General features: G+C 42.1%; 2 protein-coding genes across 4 annotated transcripts; both read left to right on the top strand.

The window, feature by feature from the left end:
- The first annotated feature begins 2,886 nt into the window (after nucleotides 1-2,886).
- Nucleotides 2,887-5,593, top strand: ITPRIPL1 (ITPRIP like 1). Its single transcript, XM_060250986.1, has 2 exons — nucleotides 2,887-2,931; nucleotides 4,005-5,593. Exon 2 carries the CDS (start codon nucleotides 4,023-4,025, stop codon nucleotides 5,583-5,585), a length of 1,563 nt encoding a protein of 520 aa, XP_060106969.1. The 5' UTR covers nucleotides 2,887-2,931; nucleotides 4,005-4,022; the 3' UTR covers nucleotides 5,586-5,593.
- Nucleotides 5,594-9,247: 3,654 nt separating this feature from the next.
- NCAPH (non-SMC condensin I complex subunit H) lies at nucleotides 9,248-25,207 on the top strand. 3 transcript variants are annotated; one of them, XM_060250990.1, is made up of 18 exons: nucleotides 9,248-9,459; nucleotides 11,079-11,316; nucleotides 11,501-11,594; nucleotides 11,778-11,870; nucleotides 12,821-12,959; nucleotides 13,497-13,615; nucleotides 14,537-14,726; nucleotides 16,047-16,138; nucleotides 16,814-17,019; nucleotides 17,252-17,400; nucleotides 18,354-18,464; nucleotides 18,736-18,854; nucleotides 19,062-19,169; nucleotides 20,160-20,327; nucleotides 20,782-20,898; nucleotides 22,241-22,326; nucleotides 23,501-23,576; nucleotides 24,654-25,207. In XM_060250990.1, the coding sequence occupies exons 2-18, from the start codon at nucleotides 11,084-11,086 to the stop codon at nucleotides 24,711-24,713; spliced, it is 2,160 nt and encodes a 719-aa protein (XP_060106973.1). In that variant the 5' UTR covers nucleotides 9,248-9,459; nucleotides 11,079-11,083; the 3' UTR covers nucleotides 24,714-25,207. The 3 variants fall into 3 exon arrangements, with proteins under 3 accessions (XP_060106973.1, XP_060106974.1, XP_060106976.1); XM_060250991.1 differs by having other exon boundaries at nucleotides 9,294-9,455; XM_060250993.1 differs by lacking the exon at nucleotides 9,248-9,459 and having other exon boundaries at nucleotides 11,083-11,316; nucleotides 17,255-17,400.
- Nucleotides 25,208-26,846: the final 1,639 nt, after the last annotated feature.

Here is a 26,846-nt window from a genome sequence, read left to right as displayed (position 1 = left end):
TGCCTGCGACCCTGGAGAGCTGTTACCAGTCACACTAAGTATGTATGTGCTGTTAGGTTGCAGCCAACTCATAAGTGACCGCAGCAAAGGGTTTTCAAAACAAGTGAAAAGCAGAGGTGGTTTGCCATTGCTTTTCTCTGCAGGGTCTTCCTTGGTGGTCTCCCTTCCAAGTACTAACTCTGCTTAGCTTCTGAGATTTGATGAGATTGGTCTGTTATACTGCTTTCACTTCCCACCAGTCAGAGCAGGCTGCTTTAACTAAATTTAACTCAGTACAAGACTGCTTCATACTTAATAATAACAGTTACATGATCTTTCAAATTCAGCCAAAATGTGTGATGCCCAAACCCCAATATTACTGTATAATTTCAGCAAATCCTTCCCCCCTTATGAAAAACTTATACAGAGCTGCCCTAAAGCAAAGGACCATTACGGGGGCATATTGAGAACCAAGCTTCAAGTGAGTGCTCTTAACCCAGTCTCTTTGCAACCAGCTGTGGGGTCTGATTCAGTCATGGCTTAGGAGTATAGCAAGACACTGCTCTCTTGGCCATGCAAGGTTGTACTTTTTTGCTGACAGCTTTATAAAATGAAGCCAAAGAATAATTAAGCATGGAGCAAATTTCTCTTAACAAAAGAGTAAATTCCTGAGTGGTAGCCATGGTTGTCTGTGACAGGTAAGAAAGATTTCTGTAGCATCTTAAAGACTGTTATGGTAGACTTTGTTTTACTTAACACTATGCAACTGAACCTGATCTAAAAATAAATGATGCTTTTAGCTTCAGTTCCCTACTGATGTTCCTCAGTTCTGTTCCTACTCCCATGTACACACTCACAGAACACTTCACTCCTGTGGTAGTCTCATTACAAGCAGTGATGGCTGATCACTCTTCTGCATGAGCATGCTCCGACAGCAGTTACTGAGTTAGCCACTAGGCTAAACTCCAGCAGTTCTGTAGATGCAAAACTATCTGAAATAATGCAACCTGAGAAGTAATGTAATGTCAGTACTGCGGATGCCTTCAAACTTTCCTTCCAGGAACAATGATAGCGCTGAAACAGGAATGGGCTTAGAGGGCCTAAGGGAGTCAAATCCCTGCAGCTGATTTCCACCAGAGAAGAATGAAGTTTTCCTATGACAAAATAATGTTCCAACTTTTGCTCCATAAGCTTTATCTAAATTCCATCATGCTCTATATTTATTTCATTTATGAATCACCAAATCCCCACTATTGTAGGGCTTTAGGCGATGTACATTATACAAACATAAAAAACCATAAAACCAGTACATAATCATATCAATACATTAATTTAAGAGATCAGGTGGCAAAGGTTAGTTTCCTCCTATTCCCAGCCTGTGGACACCTTGTGAATGTGGGGCGGAACAATTATATCAATCCGAGGGGACAGAGGGTGCCAGCCAGAATATAGACTATTACTGCTCTCAACTGAAAGCCTGGTGGAACATCTTTGCCTTACAGGCCCTGTGGAATTGCATAAGGTCCTGGATATTCAACTGGTGACCTGCGAAAATGATCTACACGGGTAATTGCAATTTATGTATGATTTATTTATTTTAATCAATGCCACTCTGGCATGAAGTTTGCTACATAACTTTTGGCCAGTCTTCCTCTCTCAGGCTAACTTACCTTATAGGATCATTGTGAAGATTTTTTGTTTTTATATCTTAATACGATTTTTTTGTTCCATGTATTTACATGAGTGTGTAAGCCGCCCTGAGCCTGCTTTCGTGGGGAGGGTGGGGTATAAATAAAAGAAATAAATAAAATAAAGATAACTGGAGCAGAGGAAAACCAAGTTTGTCACCCTGAGCTCCTTGGAGGAAGGGTGGGATTAAAAAAGACAGATCAGTTGGTATGTACCTCTTACAGCAATTTCTCTTGATGTTCTAACAGAGAATCTAGAATACCTGTTCAGACAAACAGAATTCAATCTTAACATCAAGCATGAGTGATGATTTCACACTAAAGCATGAAGTTCTGTTGCTTACTTTGCAGCGAACTGTGTGTTTAATAATTTTGTGAGTCACTTCTGAGAAGTATGCCTGGATGACCAATGATGCAAAGCTTTCTCTCCTGTATAATTTCAGGGTAACAGTTCTGAAGGCACTCCTTCATTGCTCCAGAGTGCTTGTGAAAAGTGCTCCTTTGGAACCAATTTAAATAGTGCTTTGCCTAGAACCAGTGAAATAAGGTATTATTCATTACTGTTGGCTTTGTGGGGAGGGAAGGTGGTACAGTGCAGGCAGATCTCATCAGATCTAAGAAGTGAAGTAGGCTTGGCACTTGGGAGGAAGACCACCAAAGAAGACTCTGCAGAGGAAGGCAATGGCAAAGCACCTCTGCTTCTCACTTACCTTGAAAGCCCCTTGGCTGGGCTCATCATAGATCAGCTGTGACTTGATGGCACTTTACACAAGCACATTGGTTTTGGAATTTTTAATGGATTCACCCCCAACAGTTCTGACCAGTTTGGAACTGACTGAGGCTACTGAGGTCTTTCCTCTGTAACCAATCCAATGGCTGTTCCAAGTCTAAAAACCAGGAACTGTAGCCTTGAACTTGTTAGTATCTCTTATCTCTAGTGAGCATTTAAGTAGTTTCTATTTGATAAAAACTAAACTTTTTTAATCAATGCCACTCTGGCATGAAGTTTGCTACGTAACTTTTGGCCAGTCTTCCTCTCTCAGGCTAACTTACCTTGAAGCAACAGAAGAGCAACAGAAGAGCAGAAGCAACAGAAGAGCAGCTGAGGCTAGATCCTATCCATTTAAGGACAGCTATGACTTTTGGATAGATGTGATTTCACAGATGTCCAAGTCATAATGGGAGAGGCTGATGTTGCAGTCAGTAGCAGCCAGCAATGTTGAAAGAAGGCAGGACAACTTGGGAAGGATCAGGCTTTTAACAAGTTAGTTACTTAGGATGTTGTGCTTTGCCCATCAGGAGGTGATGTATTGAGACCCCTGGTACAGGATACATTGCCCCAGAGTGCTTCCATAGATAGGTATGGAAGTGGTGGAAAAATTAAGCCTATGAAGCTTTCCTGCCATAGGTATAAAATGAAACGAGGAAATGTCGTCACCTGCATCCTCTGACAGTGAGGGCACTCAAGCAGGACCAGAAAAAGTGTGAGCTATCCTGATTGGAGCCACCAGGGTTGAGTGTTGGACTCCAACCAGAAAAGGCCCAAGTTGAAATCTTTGCTCAAATATGAAACTCCCTAAGAGTGACTTTGAGTCAGTCACTCTTTCACAGCCTACCTGTTGTTGCGAGGATAAAACAGAGGAGCAGAGTACTGAATTTGCTGTCCCAAGGCCCTTGGAGAAGAGTCTGGATAAGGGTTGGCTTTCATTTCAATGGGTAGATTGAACAGGAGGCTTTTTACCCTGCTATCTTTATTTTTTTTGTTTCTCCTGCTGGGTTGCTGATTTTTTGTTCTTATCCCACTCCCACAGATTATATTGTTTTATTTTTCTCTGGTTTTCTAAGCTACCTATAATAGTGGCAGTACTGACAAAAAATATTCTAAACTAACTGTATAGGACACTTGTTTTCCTAATCCAAGGTGTGCCGCATAAGTTCTATTCTTTGACTTTTTTAAGGAGAAAAAAAGAAAGGGGGGGAGGGAAGCAAGAGGTTGACCTGTACAAAAGAAGATATGCATTTCCTAAAGACCAGGGGTGGTCAAACTTGCTTAATGTAAGAGCCACATAGAATAAATGTCATGTTTGAGAGCCACAAGTCAGGAAGGCAGGCAGGCAAATAGATGGGGGAGTGGAGGGAGACGGAGGAAAGAAAGCAACTTTCACTTAAAATGCATTCTCCAAGCCACCAGCTAGCTTGGCGAAATTATTTAAAGCGACAAATTACTTCTCCAAGCCGGCCAATGGGGCAGTGGGAGGCTTTGAGAGCCACAATAGCCTTGCCTATTGTCTTCCTTGGGCTTCAGCTTGAACCGTTTCCTTCCATGCTTTTCTCTAGAAACAAGTGTAAGTCAGGATGCTTTGGGGTCCTCTCATCTTCTTGGCTGCGCTAACTCTGGTCCACCACCCCCTGATGGTCAGTGACCATACAGACTTTGCCACGCTGACTCGGATCCAGGACCATGAGAAGCGGATGAAACAGCAAATGGAGCAGCTTCAGACAGAATTTGACCAGAAAGGCTGGACCTTGGAGCTGCTGCAGACTCCAAAGGAGCGGATTACAACTGATCAGCCCATAGATGATGAAACCTGGGATGTGTGGCACTATGTGATCGCTCTGTTCTTCTTAGTGAGCTACATATATACCCCTGAAAAGGAACTCTATGATGATTCCATCACAGATACCACCAGCAGTACCAATGGAGATGACGTTGATGATGATACTGACATGGAAATCGAAACATGTGGCAACAGCCAACAAGTGCTAGAGGCTTTCTTTGACCAACACACCCATATGGATACCAGTGACTTAACCGATATGTGTGATTTTGTTGTGTCCTTTGTGAATCGCCTGCTGGAGGCCTGCAGGAATGACCTGCCCTATCAAAACACCCTTCCTCTGTTTGAGGACTGTATTGGGGTGGGCAGTGCCTTTGAAGGATGGCACACACAACAGTCTGAGGCATTCAGCATCCTGGTACCAGTGTTGCCACCCAAAGGACACTCTTTCCAACTGGAAACTAGTGATCCTGAAGGCACTACAAACAAACATGGACATGTCTTGGTGGAGACAGAGTGTATGTGCAAGAGAGAAAAGCTGCTTGGAGACGTGGTATGCTTCCTTCATCACCCTGAGAAAGATCTGAGTGAAGACAACCAAAGTGCCTTCCTCATGCAGCTTTTGTGTACCAGCTCCCACTTAGATGTGGATAAAATAATCTTCTGGCTCCAAAGTCTTGTGAAGAAGGCCTGGAAAAACCTATGTTATAAGTACAACCTTGATCTCGTGCCAAAGCCTTCCAGCACATCATGCAAACTGGAACTGGCATTTATGTCTGGAAAAATAATCTCAGTTGACATCATACTTGGAGTAAAGCAAGGAGACAGTTTGGTTTTCCTGGCCACCCAGGATGCTGAGATGGACTGTACAGCTGGTACCATTTGGCAGAGGACTTTTGCAATCCAGGAGCTGCTCTTTTTCGAATGGGTAAGCCGGCGAGCCCCAGAGGAGAGCTGCTACCTGAAATGTTTACAGATCATCATCTGCCTCAAAGAGACAAGCTGCCCATCAGACGGGAAGAACCTTGTGCTCACTAACTACCATTACAAGACTTGTCTGATGCATCTTTTGCTCCTTCGGTCACTGGCACACTGGACCCCTGAAGATATTGCACAAAGGCTGCTGGACATCCTCGCATTCATGAGTACTGCCCTGCAGGAGAAATGTCTTGACCACTTCCTGATTGGAAACATCTCCCTGCCCATTCAGATACCTATGCCCAAGGCCCTTCGCACTGCTGCACCTGTCAATCTTTTTAAGCACTTGGCACAAGACCCAAACCTTCATGCTGAGGCAGTGAGGGAGTTTGTGGAGGTAGTAAAACAAGTGAGGGCTCTGGTGACAGACTGTGAAGAGTAGGGAAGGGCACTTGCATCAGGAATGTGAATCTTCTTTGGCTTGCCCTAAAAGGATTGGTAATGAAAGCCAACCAGACAGGAAGCAATGGCATTACAGATCCCAGAATGGTGTGATTTGGGCCTTTAAAACCAAGTCAACTTACATTCCTAGTGCCAGCTACTCTTATGTATTTTATACACTGAAAGAATTTGCTCTGTTAGACTTGAAATAAAAAGTCCCATCAAGAAATGTTCTGCTGTTTTTTTCTGTACCTAGAATTCAGTGAAATCAGTCTTGTACCCTTTCCCCAGATCTAGCTTAAGACACCCCTTCAATTGCCCTGACCTGGGTAGTCCAGGCAAGCCCAATCTCATCAAATCTCAGAAACTAAGCAGGGCTGACCCTGACAACTACTTGAATGGGAAACCTCCAAGGAATACCAGGGCCAGGACGAAGAGGTGGGCAATATCAAGCCACCTCTCTGAAACATCCTAGCCCCACTAGGGGTTGCCAGAAGTCACCATGACTTCCAGGCACACAAGCACATAGATACATAGAATACTTAAAAAAGACACCCTTTCAACTAATCACGGTGGACGTCTAATAACTATGACTGTTTTTGAAACTTTGCACTGCTGTCATTTCAATAAACCTGGAAGTGGGGGGGGGCACTATGTACACTGTATCTCTAAAATGTAACTATGTGACCCTGACATCATAATCACTCCTATGTCAAACACAGCATAGTCACACTTGTCTCAAACACACAACACACCTGAGGCAGAAAATGTGAATGGTACCCCTGTTTCCCATTAATTAACAAGAAGCACATTCTTTCAAGAAGTTTTCCTACAGAAACCTCACTGAAATGGGGAGCCATGGCACCTTTGCCAAAGATAAGAAAGGAAGCACTTTGGCTGCAAATATTTCCAGTAGGAATTTATTAGCCAGGATAGGGCAGTCTGTTGCAAATAAATGAATACAACATATGGCAGACATTGCCTTCAGCAATATGTAGTAAGAAAGGCTCAGGCAATATTTGGCATGAAACTATGGATAGTACATCTGCTTACTGTATCTGAAAAAAATGTGCGTGCACACAAAACCTTATACCCAGAATTAAACTTGTTGGGCTTAAAAGTACCTCTGGATTCAAACTTCGTTCTATCCGCAAAATACTGAAGAGTGGTTAGTATCCAGCCATGCATTTCCTATGGCCAAACAGAACTTCCCTTTGCAGAAGGAGTAATGATTTCTAACAACTCCCCACTCCTACTGCACATCCATTTTGCCCCCTATCCTATTCTTGAAGGTCTGCTGAACCCAGAAACAAAATTTTAGAGAGAAGGTGATCAGCAGTCTGTAGTGGGAAAATCCCACTCTAAGTTAATGGATGACTGGACAAACAACAGTACATGTTAAGGATAAAACTGGAAAACACCAGGTATACCATGCTGACACGGAATAATCAATTTGATTAAAAAAAAACTAGCTAGAAAGCAGAGTCAGGAGTAAGAACATGAAGCAACATGAGCATGTCTCAGGATGAATGGAAAAATCTGGAAAACCAGGGCCAGAATTTTGCACATCATGGGAGAAGAGACAGAATTTAGTGGCTTCTGGTCAAAAACTGGTAGAGTCTGGGGTTTGTAGCTAGCTTTAACCATGTAAGATACTGAGTGGTTGGTAAGCCTACTGCAGCAACTTTGGAAGGCTAGTGTAAAAATGTACAAAATTATTTCAAACTCATTCGGGCTGCCAGTTCTCCTCTGGCTACTAGCAGGGGATGAGGAGGGCATATATTCCCTTACAATATAATACTGTGTGCAATTCTGGTCACTGCACCTCAAAAAGGATATTATAGCATTGGAAAAAGTGCAGAAAAGGGCAACTAGAATGATTAAAGGTTTGGAACACTTTCCCTATGAAGAAAGGTTAAAACGCTTGGGGCTTTTTAGCTTGGAGAAATGTTGACTGCAGGGTGACATGATAGAGGTTTACAAGATTATGCATGGGATGGAGAAGGTAGAGAAAGAAGTACTTTTCTCCCTTTCTCACAATACAAGAACTCGTGAGCATTCAATGAAATTGCTGAGCAGTCGGGTTAGAACGGATAAAAGGAGGTACTTCTTTACCCAAAGGGTGATTAACACGTGGCATTCACTGCCACAGGAGGTGGTGGTGGCTGCAGCTTCAAGAGGGGGTTAGATAAAAATATGGAGCATATCAAAATATGTTCATAAAAAAAAATTTTTGGCCACTGTGTGACAGAGTGTTGGACTGGATGGGCCATTGGCGTGATCCAACATGGCTTCTCTTATGTTCTTATAAGGCTGATAGATCCAGGTTGGGAAGCTCCTGTAGATTTGGAGAGCATGCAGAGGACATGGACCTCAGTGGGGTCCAATGCCATCCATTTTCTGCAGAGCCCAGGGAATTGTTCTCTGAAGCATGAAGATGACTGTAATTCCCAGGTCTTACCTGTAGGTTGGCATCACTAACTGTAATAACCTCTAGGCAAACAAGCTGTGCAAAAACGGTTGTTTCCCCCACTCAAGTCATTCACAAGTTGCCTATCTGAAATGTTCCTAACCCAAGCATCAGCTAAAAGGCAGCAAGAGTTGGTGTGCAAAAGTTGCTAGACATTATTAAAAGATTACAGTACTACCAAATCCAGCAACGTAAATAAAGTTTCAGCTACTTTAAAAAAAAATCCCTGCTGTGCAACAAGGACTCTAAGCAATTTGCTTATAAATTCTCTAAACTGCAGACATGATTAAGTAAATTCTGGCTCGAAGCCTTATGCTAGAATAAATTATTTTGGTCTTTAAGATCCTGTTTAACTGGATTCCTGTTTTAATTTCCCAATCTGGAGTTGGGAACACACGAGAGGTCTGTGAAGACTTCAGGGGCAGGCAGCCCTCATCAAGAGGCCAAGACAAAGGCAAGGCCCCTTGGAGAACTGGATGCAGAAGATGCACTCCGTCAAGCGTCGATCCCTGGCTGAGGCCTTTCCGCTGTTAGGAAGAAATATGCTTTTTAAGTTTAAATACTGACGATGAGACAGAGCATTTTACCACCTCAGAAGGCACGTGCTTTCTTGGTGGCCCAATCCCCTCCTTTTATCGTGAGTAAATTTTTTTCTGTTAACCATGATGATGTTCATTGTGTTGAGTCCAGTAGCACCTTTGAGACAAATAAGGCCCAATTTCGCAATAGACCTTTAATCCTGGTTTAACTCTGTCCCCAAACTGATATTCTACACTAGAATCATGGACTCAAAGTCTATGACTATGATTTGAGTGTAGGATGTCAGCTTGGAGACGATATTAAAAGTCTAGTGTGAAATTGGTCAAAGTATTTGTTGGTCTCCAAGGTGCCACTGGGCTCAAACTTTGTTCTACTGCTTCAGACCAACACGGCGACCCACCTGCTTCTGCTTTTACTATTGTTCGGGATTCACAAGGGGTTCCAAAAATGAGCTTTTGTGAACCGCTGCTCAGATTCAGTTTACACAGCGATTAAGAACAGATCGATGAATTTACTAAGGGAAGGACAAAAGCGATCACACGGCCCACCATGTGCGTAACTCTGAACCCAGAGTAGGAGACGCAGGCGGAAGTGGGTCTGAGCTGAAACCAACTGCGCTTGCCTTAAACCCCTTTCCGTCTTTCCTGTCGCGCGCTCTCTTACCGCCTCTGTCTTTAGCCCAAAGGTCCTCCCCGTGACGTCTGACTCGAGCTTTGCGTGCGCCTGCGCAGTGGGTTTGCGCGGGTTGATTCAAATGCATCACAACGAAAGACGTTCGTGGTCGCCGTCGCAGTTGTGCTTGTTAATATTCTCTGAGTAGCGAATGGTCGAGAGGAGGTGACTGAGACTCACTGTGTGAAGGCAGGTAAACTAGAAATGAAAAAGATCACGAAGGCGCTGCTGTGTATCATATCTACTGGAAGAGGCTGCGGGTGGGAGGATGGACAGGAAGCTTATCGCTGATTGGTCAAGAGCTGCAGGATTTAGCCAATGCAGGGAGCCAATCTAAAATCTTCCTACGAATTCAAGAAGTCTGTTGGTATTTACCACCCCTACCCCCTTTTGTGGCCACCTAGTTATGGTTTCCGCTTTTGTGAACCAGAGCCTGTTTCTTTAGATATGTTGTGGTTTTGTTTTTCTGTTGAAATATGTATGGACAAAATACGGGATTTTCCCAACTGTTTAATGGGAATTCACAACAGCCATAGAATGAGGGGAGGGGGGAGATACGTGAAGCTTTATCCTCATTTGGTAGAGGCTAATGTATTGTTAGAGCCCAACTTTTAAAAAAAATGTTTATTGGTAGTGACTCTCCTAACGTTACCCATTGAATATAATCGTTATGTGGGGTTTGAATCTGGGCTTTCTTAGTCCTCGTTTGACACTTAAGTGCTGAAGTACGCTGGCTATGTTGTAAAGACACAGATGTAAAGAAAGAGAAATCTAAGCCATGGGGCTAAGAAGCAGTGCAGCCTATGATGTTTCTGTGTGAAGTGCAAATGTAGTGTTAAGAAGAAAGTGACCTGTTTAAAACAACAGTATTAGTGATGCTTGATGTACTTGTGTTTAGACTGTGTGAAAGTGTCATAAGCTGTACTACTTGCACTTTAAGTCATTTTAGATCTGTGCCTTACAATTTTACTCCTCTTTGCCAACTGAGGTTAAGGAGATAAAAAGAATCAGACCACTGGTCCATCCAGTCCACAGTGGCCAACCAGATGGTCTGGAAGGCTCACAGCATGAGCACAGAGGCTAAAACTTCAGGCACTGACATTCAGAGATGCACTGCTTTTGAATATGAGGGTACTTTTCAGTTACAATAGCTGATATCCATTAATGAACCAACCCTCAGTGAATCTGGCCAGTCCAAGCTAGTGGTGATCACATCCTATGGGAGCAAATTTGGCAAGGTAATTATGTATTGTATACAGTAGGTTTTTTGTCTGTCTTGATAGATGTTGCACATCTGATGTGGAAGGCTGTAGTCCACTGTATGTTTGGTTATAATGTAAAAGGCAGGTTTTTTGTATTTAAAAATTTTGAGAGGAGGTCTGTGATGAGGAGAATACAGTGGCAAAAAACTGGCCAAGAGTGCAGATTTTCCATTAATGCAGATTTTCCAAATGCTTGGAATCAGCTGCTGGCAAGCAAGCAGAGCCTGTGTAACTTTAATATGATGGTGCGTGTTTCTGGGGATGTCTGGATCATTCACTCACTCATGCTGTAGATATGCCAGAGAACTACTAGCAGTCCAAAATCTACCTACCTCTGTTTTTATGCTTCTCTCCTTTTTTTCCCTTTTATTTTGGTTTGCTTGAGAGGAAGTCTATTACTAGAATATTGTGAGGATGATAAAGTGCGTGTTGTGATTAACTGGCAAGAAGTAATGGGAGAGATTTCTGGGTGATGATGTAAAAGAGGAACTTTTTGGCTATTGGCTGAACCATAGATCTTATTAGCTCTTGTTTTGTCTTTCCTTTATAGCAACAATGATTTCTTCAAATCTACAGTCTGCTGGCTGTGAAAGAAGCTTCTCTCCTGACAACGTGTTTGTGTCCCCTGGTACCAGGAGGCAACCACTTAGCTCCTCTGGCACTCCTGTTCTGGAGAATTGTCCTGGAAATGATGATGAGCGGGAAAGAAAGCAGCGGCGGCGCTCCAGGGTTTTCGACCTGCAATTTAGCACTGAATCACCTCTGTCTGTACAGTCTCCCTCCAACAAGTAAGAAGGCTTGACCACCAATTGATTGTGTGCACATTTGGGCAATGGAGAAACATACTTGGATAAAATATGTTTTTAAGACTTATAAAGGATTCATACAGAGCACAGTCAATTTTTTATATTTTCTCCTGTGTTTTAAGGAACACATGTCATAGTTTTCTAAACCTTTTTCCCCCCCTTTAAGGCAAGCAGAAACATCATTGCCAGCAATTCCCCGACTGACAAATACCCAGATAGCTGATCATTATTCAACGTGTATCAAACTTTCAACAGAAAATGTAAGAAACCTTTGGGTTTAAAAAAAATCAGCTTCAATGAATCCATGTCTACTCCAAGCTATAGAATTTGGGTTTCTTGGCACAGAATTTAATGTGCCTTTTTATAAATGTGGAAAGTAACTCTGTCTCTTCAATGAAGTACAAATTTATACATAAATGTAAAATTGTTGTGTCCTCTTCCAGAAAATCACCACCAAAAATGCATTTGGCTTGCACTTGATCGATTATATGACAGAAATGCTCAAACAGAAGGACTCTGAACTCACCAACTTTAAGGTTAGAGTCTAATCTTGTGTGTTTATGGATATGAATGAAAAACATTGAATCACCAGCAACACACATACTTATTTAGATGTGCTTATTGTATCTTCTGTTAGCTTGAGGAGCATCTTTGAGATTTTCTTATATTCCCCTTCTTAGAAAAGCTTACATATGTATGTCATTATATGATTATTTCTTATCTGGTATAAGGTGAACTACAAATCTAAGTAAATTCCCTTTTCAGTATTCTCTCCAGTCCCATTTAGGAAATGAAACTCTGCCACCTTGCAGTAGAATTGCTCCTGTCTCTGAGGATCTTGTTAGTCTGACTTTGTTTGATTTTCAGACTGCTATCTGAAAGGAGATATTGTTGCTTGTCCTGTTGGGCATCAGACTGGGAAGAAACTGTTGTGCAGTTGTTTCTAAAGCATGGAAGCAGGAACTTCCATAGTCAAAGTGTATTTTGTCTACTTTTGAATCCTTTTCAGATTATTTGGTCTTCAGTATCAGAATGTGGGAGAACTAATGGAGAGGAGGTGTCAGGGAGAAGAAACAGGGTCCCCCCCCTTTGTGGACCAGTACTTATAGTGATGAGAGAATGTATGGAGCCAGGGCAAGAGATGTGAAGGCCAACATTGGATATTGTGTTAGTGCAGTCCAAGCCAATTGACTTCTGTCTTGTTCCAGTCTCTTTTTGATGTTTCCCATTATACATGGTGTCTCTGTCCTGTGATTTCTCTGGTATACTAAAGAGCAGAAAGGCAGGATGCAAATGATCTCATTAAAATAAATGTCTGTCTGTGCTCCTGTTTGCTGCCAGTGTGCAATTACAGTGGGGCTCTCTTAACGTGTTGGTTTTGCATTAATTGTCAGGTCAGTGTGTGGCTTGTTATGAGCGCCCTTTGTAGCCTCTGGGTTCTTCAGACTGGAGAAGCTCCATTCTAACTGTAAGTTTCCCCTTACAGATAGCAGCTGGTACCTTGGATGCCAGTACAAAGATCTATTCTGTGAGAGTTGATGCTGTCCATGGAGATGTCTACAGGGTTCTTGGAGGAATAGGCAAAGACTCTGCCCCAGCAGAACCTGTCGGTGACCAAGATACAAGTGAGTGTCTTCATGTGATCAAATGAGCATATGGTTAGGAATGGGAATGGTCTGTATTGGGCCTGCTCGTATTTCAGTGATATAGCACACATATTTTATGCACAGGGATATAGGTTCAGTCTATCATAGACCTTTTTTTAAAAAAAATCTCCAATAGCAGATTAGAAAAAGACCTTTTTATGATGAAAGCTGCTGCCAGTTAAAATAGACAGTACTGAACTAGATTGGACTAATGCTGTGACTAGAGATTAAACTTTCCTACAGCATGTTATAGATCGCCCTGTGTGTGTCTGTCTTAAACATAAAAGTGCAGAAGCAGTGGTGGATGATCTTACCATTAATAGACCTCTTTTTCTGCAAGACACAGTTTTCTATGTAGCTGGCAAAACATAATGGAGGTGATGCCTTTGCCTTAAAGATGTAAGATCTCACTAGTGACTTGAACAAAATACTTGTTTGTGAGATAGGTGTGGAGATTATTTGTGCCAGATTTCTTCTTAAGCCTTGTTTGAATGTTCTATATGCCCATTCTTCTAGGCGGAGATGTGGATTCTGTGAGTGGAAAGAAGCCTCCAAGCAAGAGGAAGCACCTGTACAAAACGATAGAGCAGAATCTGAATAACATTAATGTCTCTGACACAGATCATAGATGTGAGGTAATTTTACCTATTTGGAAGATTTGTTTTTTGTTTCTAGACTTTCTGAAGTGCTTTTTTACTTACAGCAAAAACTGAGGATTGATCGAAGAGGATGAGAATGAAATTTGGGGGAGGGAGAGAGAAAAGAGAGAGCGCTCTCTCTTGGCATGGACCAAACATGTCCATCTAGTGAAAGGAATACTGCTTCACTGTAAAGTTTGGCAAACCTGCAGGCTGTGGTCAGTACTTGATAAGGGCATGTCCCTGACGATGTTCGAAGCAAGACTTCTGGCAAGTTTCTATGTATCAAGATACTTATGCCTGGCTTTTCCTGGCATTCAAAGCATTGTAGTGCTGTGACACAAAAAGGCTTCTTATTCTGTGGGGATTTTTTGTTTTTGTTTCTGCGTTTTCTTACAAATAATAGGGCTGCATGTTTCAATCAGTTTAATTCCTAGTTGAGCTGATCGATGGAGGTCAATTTTTAATCGGTCAGGACTGGAGTAAAGGGCACATTTGTTTTATTTTTCTGAAGGAATTTGTATTTCAGGAACTCAAAAACATGCATGTTCATATTTTAGGTAGCATAAACATTTTGTAAATTTAACCTGGTCTCTCCCTTCTTAACTGGTTAAATCACTTCCATTGTTTAATAGCATGACAGCAATAACAGTTTGAGCAAAATATTTGCAATATAGACAGCAGGAGAAGAAGAGACGTTTTCCTCTCTCCCAATGATGGCTGTAAATGGACATATTTGTCCTCTTGCTGTGTAATTTGCTTTCACTGTACTTAGGCTTTTACTTTTATCTTCTCCTGGCAGTGTATCAGAATGCATAGCATAATATTTCTGCACTAAATAATGATTGTGAAACAGTGGTTTTGAAGTTTATTTTAATTCGATGTAAAATCTGGGAAATTCTTGGTTTTTATGCTCAGGTTGATCCAATATTCCAGAAGACTGCAACCTCTTTTGATGAGTGCAGTACAGCTGGTGTCTTCCTTACCACACTTCACACACACAACTACCTCAGTGAAATCCTCTTTGATTCTATGGTCACACCCCTCCCTTCTTCTGAAACTTCTGAGTTACCAAGTTCTTCTCATATGAAAATGGTAGACTTAAAAGGTAGGTGCCAGCAGCTGCTGGCTCTCCTATGTTTCCTTCTTGTTCTCGTTAATGTTTCTGTGGTTTTTTTTCCTAATTACATTTTTATTCCAATTTTTAGTCAAAAATTTGTTCCTGTTGTGGCTCAACAAGAATTAGACTCTAACACAGATAATAAAGATGTTCAGTACAAAATGTTCATTGGCAAAAAGAGCCTCAGTAGCTGTATCTAGGCCTTTTTTGCCCTTGAATAGGTTGTATAACTGGGAGGGAGTGAGCCAGAGGCCATTTTATGTCATCAGTAGTATAACATCCAAACACTGTGACTTTCTTTAGTTTTCTACCTTACTCCAAGCAATGAGATCCCAAAGTTCATTTCAGGGGGTATGTTATTAATCAGGTTCATTTCTGCATACTTTAAGCAAATCTCGTCATAAGATTACGGCAGGGTTGCCAATCTTTTGGAGCCTGTGGGCGCTTTTGGAATTCTGACACTGCAGCAGGCACAGCCAAAAATGGCTGCTGCAAAATAGTTTCTGCAGGAGGTGGGGCCAGCCATAGAATGGCTGCCTTAGCTTATCGTCAGTCACACAATGAAGATCCTTGTACTGTGGCGACAGCTGCTTCCATGGAAACATTTTTAAAATCTGCACAGCTAGTCACAAACCTTGCTGGGCAAAAGCCCCACCAGGTGCTGGCAGGTGCCATGGCACCCATGGGCACCACACTGGGGATCCTTGGATTAGGGTGTGTATACATCCCATGTCTGGGTAGATCTTCCTACTGAACAAGGTTTGTGTTCTAAACTACATACTAAATTCCCTACTGTGGAGAGGAAAGGAATGGTGGATGGGGGGTTGGCTGGTGCTTCCTGTTTCCCTTGTCCACATACACTTTTCCCACCTTACAATAGAAGATAAGTGTTTGAGAGGAACTTCAACCAGTGTTTCGCTTTTACTTAGGGGGGAGAAGCCGTAGGAGGCCACATGCAGACCTAAAAAGTTTGGGATAGTCAAAGAAAACAGTTTTTGCTTATCCTCTGCAGATGGCTGAGAAAGAGTACCGGTAGTTATTGGTGAAGGCATCTGGGTCTGTCAGGACAAGAGAGTAGAAGCTGAGGAGAAGAAGGGAGAGGCAGGACACCAATCCCCCAGTTAAACATACCCAGATCTGGGAGCCCAGCAAAGTATTCCATTCCATGTAGCAGTGGCGGCAGGATTAAGCCAGCCCACCCCCACACACTGGACTTTATCCCAATTGACAGCACTTCTTTTGAAGATCATATAACATGGGGAATCTGAATGGCTGCTAATTTCAAACTTCTTGGTGATCCTTTTGTAGAAATCCTTCTGCAGGGGGTTGAAAAGCGCACAATTTGCCCTTCTCTGGCTGGCTTCCTATTTACTGAGTGGGACAGTGAGACCCATAACGAGGTATGTCAAAACTGACTGTTGCTTTTGCACCAAGTGAGACGAGTGAATGCACCCTATGAGTTTTGACCTCAGATCTCTTTTTGTTCATATCATGGTGTATTTTCCTTGGGCTCAAATTTCTTACCATAACTTTTTATTGCTAAACATTTTCTGAACCATAGGATAAGCAGTTTCACACAGGTGTGTATCCAGTCATCTGCACACGGAGCTCTGATTCTCCCTCCTTACTCCTCTCTGTTGCCTAAAACCACTTATGACCCCTGTAAAAAATCACAGGATCCACAGAAAGGAATAGCTGAGTGAGTTTGGGTGATGTAGGGAGGAGAGAAAAGGAGGTAAAATGTCTTCAATAAACACAGCTTTGCTGACAAGAGTGGGCAATTTCACCTTTTCCTTATTGCAGTGTACCACCTCACACAGCTGTACTTGTGAGTCCCTTAACACCTTTTGTGTTTTGGGAGAGGTTGCTGGAATAGGAAGGAATGTCTGAAAAGCAGTTTCTGTGTATGCTTGGTTTGATACTTGCCATGGTTCTTAAGTATGTTTGGCAGAAGCCAAACTCTTTTATTCCTGATTTCATAGATCTACAGTCAGATTTTATATATATCTTATGGGTGGCTGTCTGTGTTTCACAAAAATCTTTCATTTTGACTCCCCTGCCTCTTTTCTCTTCAGTCAGTTTCAGCTCTGTTGGAAAAATTTAAAAAGAGTGACCAGGTGTTTGATATCAATGTGGAGGCTGATAGTGACTCTGTGGACAATGCTGAGGGCCCAGCAGATGATGACTTTGATGCAGACATACTAGACAGGACAACTGCAAAGGATCTTGGGGAGTTCTCAGAAAAGTTGGAAGCCTGTAGGGTAACTCCAGGATCCTCAAGGTATGTTCAGGGCTGAACCACTGCATTCATTGATCTCATAGGAAACTTATACAGAATTGTTCATTCTCTGCAGTACGAGAGTGCAAGGAATAAAATGGCAGGTGAGCCACGTGTCACCACTTTAAAGAATGTGTGGGATGCAAGTGTAATCAATTGTGGTAAGAGATGTGGTTGAGCTTGTAAAATTTTCTCTCCATTGTAGTGTGTAAGTGTGACTGTGTGCTTTTTGCAGAAGAGATGTGCTTTCCCTGGGGGAAGGAGACATTGGGTCCATGTGCCTTCATTTGTCCATGAATCCCAGCGAGTACTCTTATTTCAGCCCCCGAACCATGTTCATGTGGGCAGGCCCAGAACACTGGCGTTTCAAGCCTCGCCATAAAGGTATGAAAAGAGCATTGGATCAGATATCTGCTGGTCTGTAGAAAAGCAGGCATCTGTATGGTAAAATTTCTGGTTTTCATCTTAGCAAGTGTTCATGAGCCAGGAAAGAAATGATTACGTTTTTTCTAAGTGGAAAGTGAATGCTTTAAAGAATTAGTTCTTGGAGATCATTGTTATTTCATACAGAAGCTTGGTAATTCAGAGGCAGTGGTCATTTCCATACTGGTTGTTTGGAAGTTTAGATTTTTCCAGTATTGTATACATGGCAGCCATTTTCACTGTCCTACAGCAGCCATTTCCTTTTCCTGCCACACAGGGGGGAGCTTTCTCTGTTCTTAATTGGCAGTTAAATAGCATTATAATGTTGTAATAGTATGCATATCAAACTTGATGAATTCCCAGCCCTTTTTTTTTTAAAGGAAGTCTCTAGCCCCTTTTGTGGCAGAGATAAAGGAAAAGGATACATCCACAATTAAGAGGAAAGGGACTTTTAAAAAGAAGGTGGGAGTTCAGAGAAACTGATACACAGATTGTTATATCATTGTAACAATATTCAATTGCTACATTAAAAAAAAAAACCACTGAAAAAGTCCTGGTGGCACAAAGGATAGGGAATAGTTGCTGCTGGGGGGACTGGAGCAGGGAAACTGGGAAAATCTGCCATGTGGAAGCCTTGCTGTCACTGTGACAGCAACAGGATGACAACACTAGCCTGTCCCCATCTGGAAAGGGGGTGGGTGCAGGGGGTGTATTTATAAATTTTATATATATCTTATATATATATATATATTTATATATGAAGAGACTTAAACAATTGTACTAACTTGCATTTTTAAAGTATCCATGAGACAAAAGCAGCATAACCTAATAAAATAAGGGAATAGTATATAGCAGGTGCAGTCACATCTTCTCTCAGCTGCTCTGTATTGTACCTTCCTTTTTACTCTTTGTAGGTGATACTAGCTCTGAGAAGGTAAACAAAAGGAAGACTGCAAAAAAAGTCTTGGAAATAAATTTTGATGAGGAGATTAAGTTTGAGCTTCATTTCTGTGAAACAAGGGTAGGTGTTCAGAGCCCTCTGTGGCCTACTCCCCTGTCCGTTACTTCTGCTCCTCCAGTCCAGCCACCCACCTCCATCTGAAGATCTTTTGTCTTCTTAAATGACTGCATGCTTTCTCCCTTCCTGTCCCTTAGGCCTGGAACTGCTTCCCAGAACACTTGTGTTGATGATGCCTCTTTTGCTTGTCACATGGGCTCCTGTGCAGAATTTTTTAAAAGTGTGGTACCAATATGGAAATGCTTGATTGTTGGCATTTGATATTCCCAAACAGGTAGCTACAACTCTGGCCCTAGCAACACTTGAAAGTCAGAACAAAAAATTCAACACACTCCCAAAAGACTTCCATTATGATCCAAGCAATCTTACCTGCCTCTTCCTCAAACCAGCCTGTAAGGTAAGCTTTACCTACTGGGGTTGACTCCCACCTTGGCTGGGTGTCTTTCTACTATTTCTTAGCTTGATTTGGCCAACATCAGCCTACACTTACCAGAAGAATTGCTGACTATTGTGAACTGACATATCTGAGCCTACATTACTTTGATTCTGTCTTGTCCTAGTGACTTCTCTCTTTTTTGTCCTGTTTTTTTTTTTTTTTTGGCAGCTTTGGAAAATGCCACTAAAGGCCAAGTCACCAAGTCATGACGATGAAGTTGGAGAGTATGATTACAACAATCCCAATGATATCTCCAATTTCTGTCCTGCATTGCAGGTGAGGTTGCAAAGACTGAAGGTGTTCCCTCCTGTGAATTTCTTATCTCATTGTACTAATCTTAGCAAAACTTTGGCAGCCTTCATACTGGGTAATAGAACCTACGTGGGTGATGGCTAGAACATGTATCAGCAAACTACTGAAGGAGCCAGCCTGGACTGCTAGAATTGCACTGCCTGCTGGCTTCATCAAGGGGTTGTCAGTCCCACTGTGGTAAATCTGTTGAGTAATAGTCTTTCTTCTGGGTGTGGATGGGTTCCTACAAATGCAGGCATGTGAGGAGAATGTGTCATCTCTGTAGCTTGGTATATTCTTGTAACTGGATCCTGAATTCTTTTAAGCACAGATGGATCTGTTTTTGGATGATATTTGTGTGCGCCTGCAAGTATTCTTTAAAAATCCATTCCAAACTGATAAAAGACATTAAAAACCCCAAGAGGCATCTCATTCTCAATTTTTAAATATATATATCCTATTTCTATACTGTACCTGCTATATTAGTTGTGGATGTGGTGTGAGCAGTGCTTAATTGGCCACAGGAAGATGCACAAGATCTTAAAGGACCATTTTGTATGTAGGATGAAGGTCTTTGAAGATTTTTGGGAGGTTCTCTGGAGTGCAATGGTCTATGTGCCAGATAAATTTAATAGCTGTTTGCCTTTGTCTCTTTAAGTTCCTGTCATATTTCAGTTCATTGCATGCTTCTGAATGCAAGAATATCTGCCTGGTTACTCACTAAAAAGATGGCTGGTGTAGAATAGGCATTCCTTGAGATGGCACTTATGTTGCTTCCTCTAGGCAATCTCTAGAAATGAGAGTTAGTTGGATTCTGACAAAGCTGGCCTATTTAACAGGGACCAGCAAAAACTGCCTTGGTCACTGAATAATCAAACTGTAGATACTCAAGTTCTCTTTCTGCTGAATTCCATGTTCTTCAGTTCTCCAACCTGAATTCAGCCTTATAGTTTGTCTTTGTTTCTTTCTGTTCAGGATGCTGACAGTGACGACGATGATTATCCCAATGAGTTTGTGGGCCAAAGTGGGATGTTTGAAATGACCGGTCATCCTGCAGGAGGAGCAGACCAAGACACAGATCTCAATGGTGGGCTCAACATCACCACCTATGGTGAATCCAACCTTGTGGCTGAGCCACAGAAGGCAAGTACTGATGTGGGATGGGCACAAGCAAAGCAACTCCCCACTTGTCTACAGTCCATGCTATATAAGTTGGTGTTGAATAGAAAACTTTGCAACACAAACATTCTAGTTGGCGCTATAGCCACGGTTGAAGAAAACAGAAGTGATAATGTGTAAACAGTTTGGAATAAAACTCCCAGCTTGAATTCCATGCTTTGCTGGAAGTGAATCCAAAACCAAGCCCTCATTTTGTATTGTATGCTTGGATTCTTCTTTCCTTAAATGAAGGATCTCGTGCTGTGAAGGGGACTGTGTTGAGTGGGCATGGCAGACAGTAGATTTGTGAGGGAAGAGGCATGTGGTCGAATGCCATGAAGAGCATCTTTGAATGTTTTATTTATTTTTGTGTTTGAAAGTCTCTGAGGAGTCTTTACTATTCCTGTAATGTTATTGCTTCATGCCTCCATTCTTTTAGGTCAACAAGATAGCTATAGAGTATGCAAAGACTGCTAAAAAGATGGACATGAAGAGGTTAAAACGGGCCATGTGGTGCCTCCTAACTGGTGCTGAGAACAATCAAACTGATGAACAGGTAGGAGCCATGGAAGCTCCGAAAGCTGGCCCCAGATATTCCCTTTGCTTCACCTTAGGCCTTTCCAATACTATCCTCAGCTGGCTTCATGGATTACTACTTGTCATCTCTAGCCTTCTAGTTTTTTTTCTAGGTTTCTGTTTATTTTATTTACAATACTAACATACCACCTCTTTACCAAAGTGTACAAGGAAATTAACTCAGTAGTGTTAGAAAGGTGCTGTTCAGAGCTACTGTATTTTGGGCTGTGTGTTTTAATTAAATGCCAAATTTCTGCACCAAGAAAAAGCTGAATCCTGGAACCTGTATGAAAAGTGCAAATTAGGAAACTGCTTTGCATTATCTGTTATGTTAGTCATGAGGAAGGGGTAATAAGCTGATGCATAAGAACCTTATTAATCTTTCCTCATCTAGTTCCAAAGATTTCACTAGACAGTACCGACAATACTCTCAAACATCTCTTTGCAACCTGCTTTTTTAAAAAAACAAGCATACTGAGATTCTCACCTGAAATCTGCACCCACAGAATTTCTGCCTATAACTGTGTCTAGTACTTGCTGCGTCATGGAATGCAAGGAGGTATAACAATCTCTTACATTATGTGTGCCACCCCAAAACATCTGTGTTGTAGTGGGTACCAATCAGCCTTAGGAACTACTAGGAGATCCTTCATCAGTTGTTGTGTGACTTTGTTCAGGATTGAACTGACCTTAAATATTCAAGCCAGAATAGTATTCAGGTCACTGGCCTCCACAGCAGACCAGGAATCTGATCTTCAGCTGTGCCAAATTAGAAATCTTGAAACTCCATGCCTCAAGTTTACATGACTGTCATGTTGAAGACAAAATGTGGTATAGGTCTGGAAGAGTTCCTGTAGCCCTCCAAGAATTCACGGAGTATCCTTAATCTGGAATTTAAAAGACATTCATTTATCTTAAAACAAAAGTCCAGTGGCACCTTAAAGACCAACAACATTTATTTCAATGTGAGTTTTTGTGACAGTATCTGAGGATATGAGCTGCAGCTCACAAGAGCTCATATTGAAATAAGTGTTGTTAGTCTTTGAGGCGCTGCTGGACTTTTGTTTTATTTTGCTATAACACACTCACCTGGCTACCCCTTTGTATTCAGCCATCTTACCTTGGCAAACATTTTTGATTCACACCAGTAGTAGTTCTTCCACTTGGTGCATTTATTCTCAGCTGCCCAAAAGCACCAGCTTTTGCATAGAAATACCACTTTATTGTTTTTGCATCTTGGATGGCACACCCCCAGGCCTTAGGCACACTGAATCTGCATTATCTGATTACTAGCTGACTTAATTTGACTTTTGCTTGAGCAGCACGTCGCCTTGGAGAAAAGCTCTGAATTCTCTGTAGTGGCGGGTCGGAAGATCTTCAGCAGCATTACCAAGGATCTGCTTCACAGGTATTTATGACATGCTTAGTTGCAGATTTGTTATTCTGGAGGTTGCCGGGGGGAAGGCAGACTTGCTCATGTCCTGCATAACAGTCTTCCATTGTGCACAAATGGGTGGGTGGCCATATAATGCTGGCTGATGCAAGGATCTGTTTAAGTTTTCTCTGGGTGCTGACTGTTCCCCCTGTCTCAGATTGGAGAATGCATTCCCCCTTTAAGTATCATCCCTCTTTGCTAATACCATTGGCACAACCACTCAGTGAAGCCTTTTTTTCAGCTGAGCCTGCTGAAAGACTTCAGCTGGGTCCCTGAAGGTGGAGTGCTAGCTGCAGAACTTAACGTCTCAAACCTTAACCATATCCTTTTAGTGTAGATGGAGGATTAACTCAAGCATGGTGGCCTGGGGGGTGGCAGTTATTCTCATTCTAGCCCAAAGAACCACCTAAGATGGCTCTTATTGATGACTGGATCAAGGTCCCATGTTTCATAATTGCTCTGATTTGGTTTCCTACCAGCGTGCCAGTAGTGTAAAGTAACCTCAGACTAGAAGTAAATGATAATCCCCTTTCTTAAAAGAAGCAAACAAAAGTAGTTTGAGACAGTTTGCTTTGTATGGAGCACATTTATTTATTTATAAAGGCAGCTAACAATGAAATCCATTATGAAAGCCATTACAATAAACTCTCCAAACATGCCTCTTTCAAAAGAGTTTTAGAAAAACAGAGTTTACATGCATATAAAACAGTTAAAATGAATACAAGACATTGGCTAGGAAGGAGAGATCATTGTGGGAATGCCACAACAAAAAAGTTTTCACCCACTGGCAGAAAATGGCAATAGAAAAGGACAGATGACTCTCCCTAGGGAGAGAGGTCCAGAGTTCTGGTGCCATGACCAAGGAGGCCCTCTCCCAGGTTACCTCTTATCTAATCTCAGAAGGTGGGCCGCCAAAGATGACCGTAATAGTTGGGCGGGTTCATAATGGTTTAGGATTTCTCTTGCTCCTCTGATATCTGGGATCAAACAGGTTTTTGAACAATACAAAACTCTGTTAAATTGGTTTACAAGAGTCAAAGCTGGAAAAATGAGCAAGTACAACATGAACAGTAACCTTCCATCATGCTGCCTTCAGCTCTGAAAAGGCTATTGTCTGAATCCTGCTCTGTTTTTCTGTGTCTTTCAGGATGCCTTCTGTTATGGCAAAAAACCTTTCTATTCCATTGGCATTTGCTTGCCTCTTGCACTTGGCCAACGAAAAGGTATGTGTGAAGTTTAGCCTCAGACCAGGGATCCCCCATATACTCCAGCAGCGGCCATCTTGCCTGATTCCTCCCGTTTGGTGTAGTGGTTAAGCATGTGGACTCTATCTGGAAGAATCAGGTTTGATTCCCCACTCCTCCATGGGCACCTGCTGGGTGACCTTGGATCAGCCACAGTTCTTGCAGAGCTGCTCTCTCGATCAGTTCTTGAAAGAGCTCTCTCAGCCCCACCTACCTCACAGGGTGTCTGTTGTGGGGAGGGGAAAGAGATTGTAAATTGCTCTGAGACTCTGAGTGAAGGGTGGGGTATAAATCCAATCTCTTCTTCCTTGGCCACTCCACTTTAAGTTTCCGATACATTTATACAAGTATTGGTCCCATACAATCCACCTCCTACTATTCCTCTCCCAAAGTCTGAAGCCCTGCCCAGTCCCTTGTCCCAGAGCCTTTCAAGGTATGAGAATCCCCCACAGGGTTGAAGCACAGCAGTCCCCCAGCAGTTGCTAGCCACTTCCCTCATCTCGTGGCTGTACCTGCTTGTTGCCCGCCTCTTTGTTCCAGGCCTCTGCATTCAGCACTGTGATGGTTGTGGGGGAACAATTTAAACAGCCATGTCCCTCTCGTGCCACTGTGCCCTCCATTGCTCTCCCTCTGGGACAGCCCTTTTCCAATTACTTGTTGCTACTACTTGTTGCTATGGTCTCTTGTATGCCACGGTTCACTGCACTTGCTGCTAGGTTCTTGGCTGCCTCTCCTCTCAAACTGCTGCTGGACCCTGTGGTGCACACTCTCAATAGCTATGACCTTTTTAAACTGTCAGCCCCGCCCCCCCCACACACACTTTTAAGGCTTGGTAGTTATTAAGATCTGGTAGAATGCTAAAAGATGAATTTTAAAATGTTTTTAAGTGGAATAATAGACATCTATGGCTAGTAGCCACATGATCAGGGATATGGCTTTAGATACCTTTGTTCTAAGAAATATGTAAGTTATCAACTGAACTACTTGTAATACTGAGTATGAAACTGTACATGATGGTTTTAAAGTGAAATATCTATTCTTATTTCTTGTCTCCAGAACCTGAAGTTGGAAGGGGTTGAGGATTTGTCTGAAGTCATCGTGGCACAAGGAGACTAACATTTGCCACTTGGGAAGGATAAGATTTTGTAAGAGGGTTTGTCTGCCAGCAAGAGATGTATGGCCTGAACCATCCACAGCTGCTGTTCTACCTCCTGGAAATGCTAATGAGAACAGCACACCATGTCCAGCAGTTCTGGGAGATTTTATGAATACATGGAAGTTTGGAATCATGGCCAAGTGAGTGAAAAGTGTGCCTATTCAAGAGTTCCATCATGGTTTTGACCCTCTTCTGAAGTCTACATCTTCCCTTTCTGGGGCTAGATGAGTTGTGTGCTGTGGTCCGTGAGCATTTTGCGCCAGTGTTACCCCCACAGTCATAATAGAAAACTGGGTGTATTTAGTTTGCTTTTAAACATGTGCATCCAACTTCCTGTACACAGAAAGCTAACTTGTCTCCTTTTTATACTCATTCTTTTACTGTAATTGATTTTATATATTTATACAGATGCCTTTAAAAAAACAATAAAACTACTCTGTGTAGCTTCTGTAAACCCCTGATGGAAATGCTTACAGCTTGTATGTGGCAGGTTCTTTTAACTGCTGTACATTGGGGATTTTGAGTTTGGTGAGGCATTTGGTGAAGGGGATGGGTCTGCTGAGAATTTTTTTATGTGTCCAGTGGCAGAACTGACCTGTAACTTGCAGCTTAATTTGGCTTTCTCTCTCCATAGGATTGTGTTAACTGGTGAGTTACATAGGCTGTTTATAATGTACAGTAATTCCTGTGTAACTCTCCTGACTGGGCTAGCACCTGTTTTCACTTGGCTCTCAATTTCTACTTCATTTTAACTTCTGCCCTGACTTATCTAAATGTTAACTTTTAACTTTTCTGCTTTTAAACTACAATTATCTAATCCTGTTTTACTGCCCTTTTTCCTAATTGTTTTACCAACAAAGGAATTTCCCCCTTTATTTAATCTACACTAGTCTATTCAAATTGGTATTTCCTGTTCTACACCTTCAGATTGACTTGGCAAAGGGCCCTCTGTGGATAAAATGAATGATTGTGAACAGGGCTCTAGACTAGCTATACAAGCAAAAACGTTCTCTACACAGACATGGGTGAATCTTTAATTTTTCTGTGATCCACACAGCCTTGATACATGAGGGGGGAAATGGGATTTGAGAAGTGCCCCCCTTGGCTGCATTCTAATGCAGTAGCCAGAATGCAGTGTAAGCAGAGCACAGAGTTCATGTGATTATCATTGTCTCACGGTAATATTGTCTCAGGGTAAATTTCCACATCCCTTTATGATCTCATTTCTGTGGTCTGCCAAACGTGCTTTGTATTTAACTTGGCAGCGTATCATCTTCATCTTGTAAGGCCTTGTGTGACTCATCTTTTTAATCTCTGCTTAAAGCTGAAGGCATGCTTGTCACTGGAGACTTTTTTCAGAATAGTCTGTGCCGAGAACTTACTCAAATGACCTATGCTTTCTACTTAAAAGTATAAGTATTATTGGGGAGGGGGATAATTTTTATTTAGATATTTCTATGCCACTTTTCTTTACCATTCTTTACATCTTATCCTCACAACAACCATATGAGGTAGGCTGTGCCTGAGAGAAAGAGGGGCTGGCCTAATCACAAAAGAGCTTTTGAGGCTGACTCGAAACTCAAACCTTCAAATAAAAAAAAAATTAACATGTCCTAACTCTCCTATATATGAGAACTGTGAAAGACGTAATTCCTTCTCAATAGTTGACACTTTGATTATTAGCACTCTGTCAACTCTGCAGGTACAGACCAGACCTAAGTACTACAAAATGTAACCTTCCACCTCCTATTTAACAAATAAACTTGCATAATAGAAGTAGATATGCTTACATAACTTTGTACTTAATTGCTCTGTGGATTGATTTTTCTTCCTGATCCTTCCTTCATATGGTCTAAGCTATACTGAATCAATAGGCAACAACAGTGCCAACTCAGATTCTCACAATAAAATAATAAAATCGTTGCAGTTGAACAAGATAATAAGAGTATACAACCAATCTGGCTGCTGCTACTCCTTCATCAAAGGGACCTTGTTCTCTCCCTCCCTGCTGCAGGAGGCTGGTATGAGGGAAGGGCTGAGAACAAGGCCCCATTCATGGAGCAGCAGCAGTTGTTTGATCCTAATGGCACGGC

The sequence above is a fragment of the Heteronotia binoei genome, chromosome 12 (assembly GCF_032191835.1).
Source record: "Heteronotia binoei isolate CCM8104 ecotype False Entrance Well chromosome 12, APGP_CSIRO_Hbin_v1, whole genome shotgun sequence".
NCBI classification, from domain to species: domain Eukaryota; kingdom Metazoa; phylum Chordata; class Lepidosauria; order Squamata; family Gekkonidae; genus Heteronotia; species Heteronotia binoei.
This window is presented reverse-complemented; position numbering and strand designations above follow the sequence as displayed.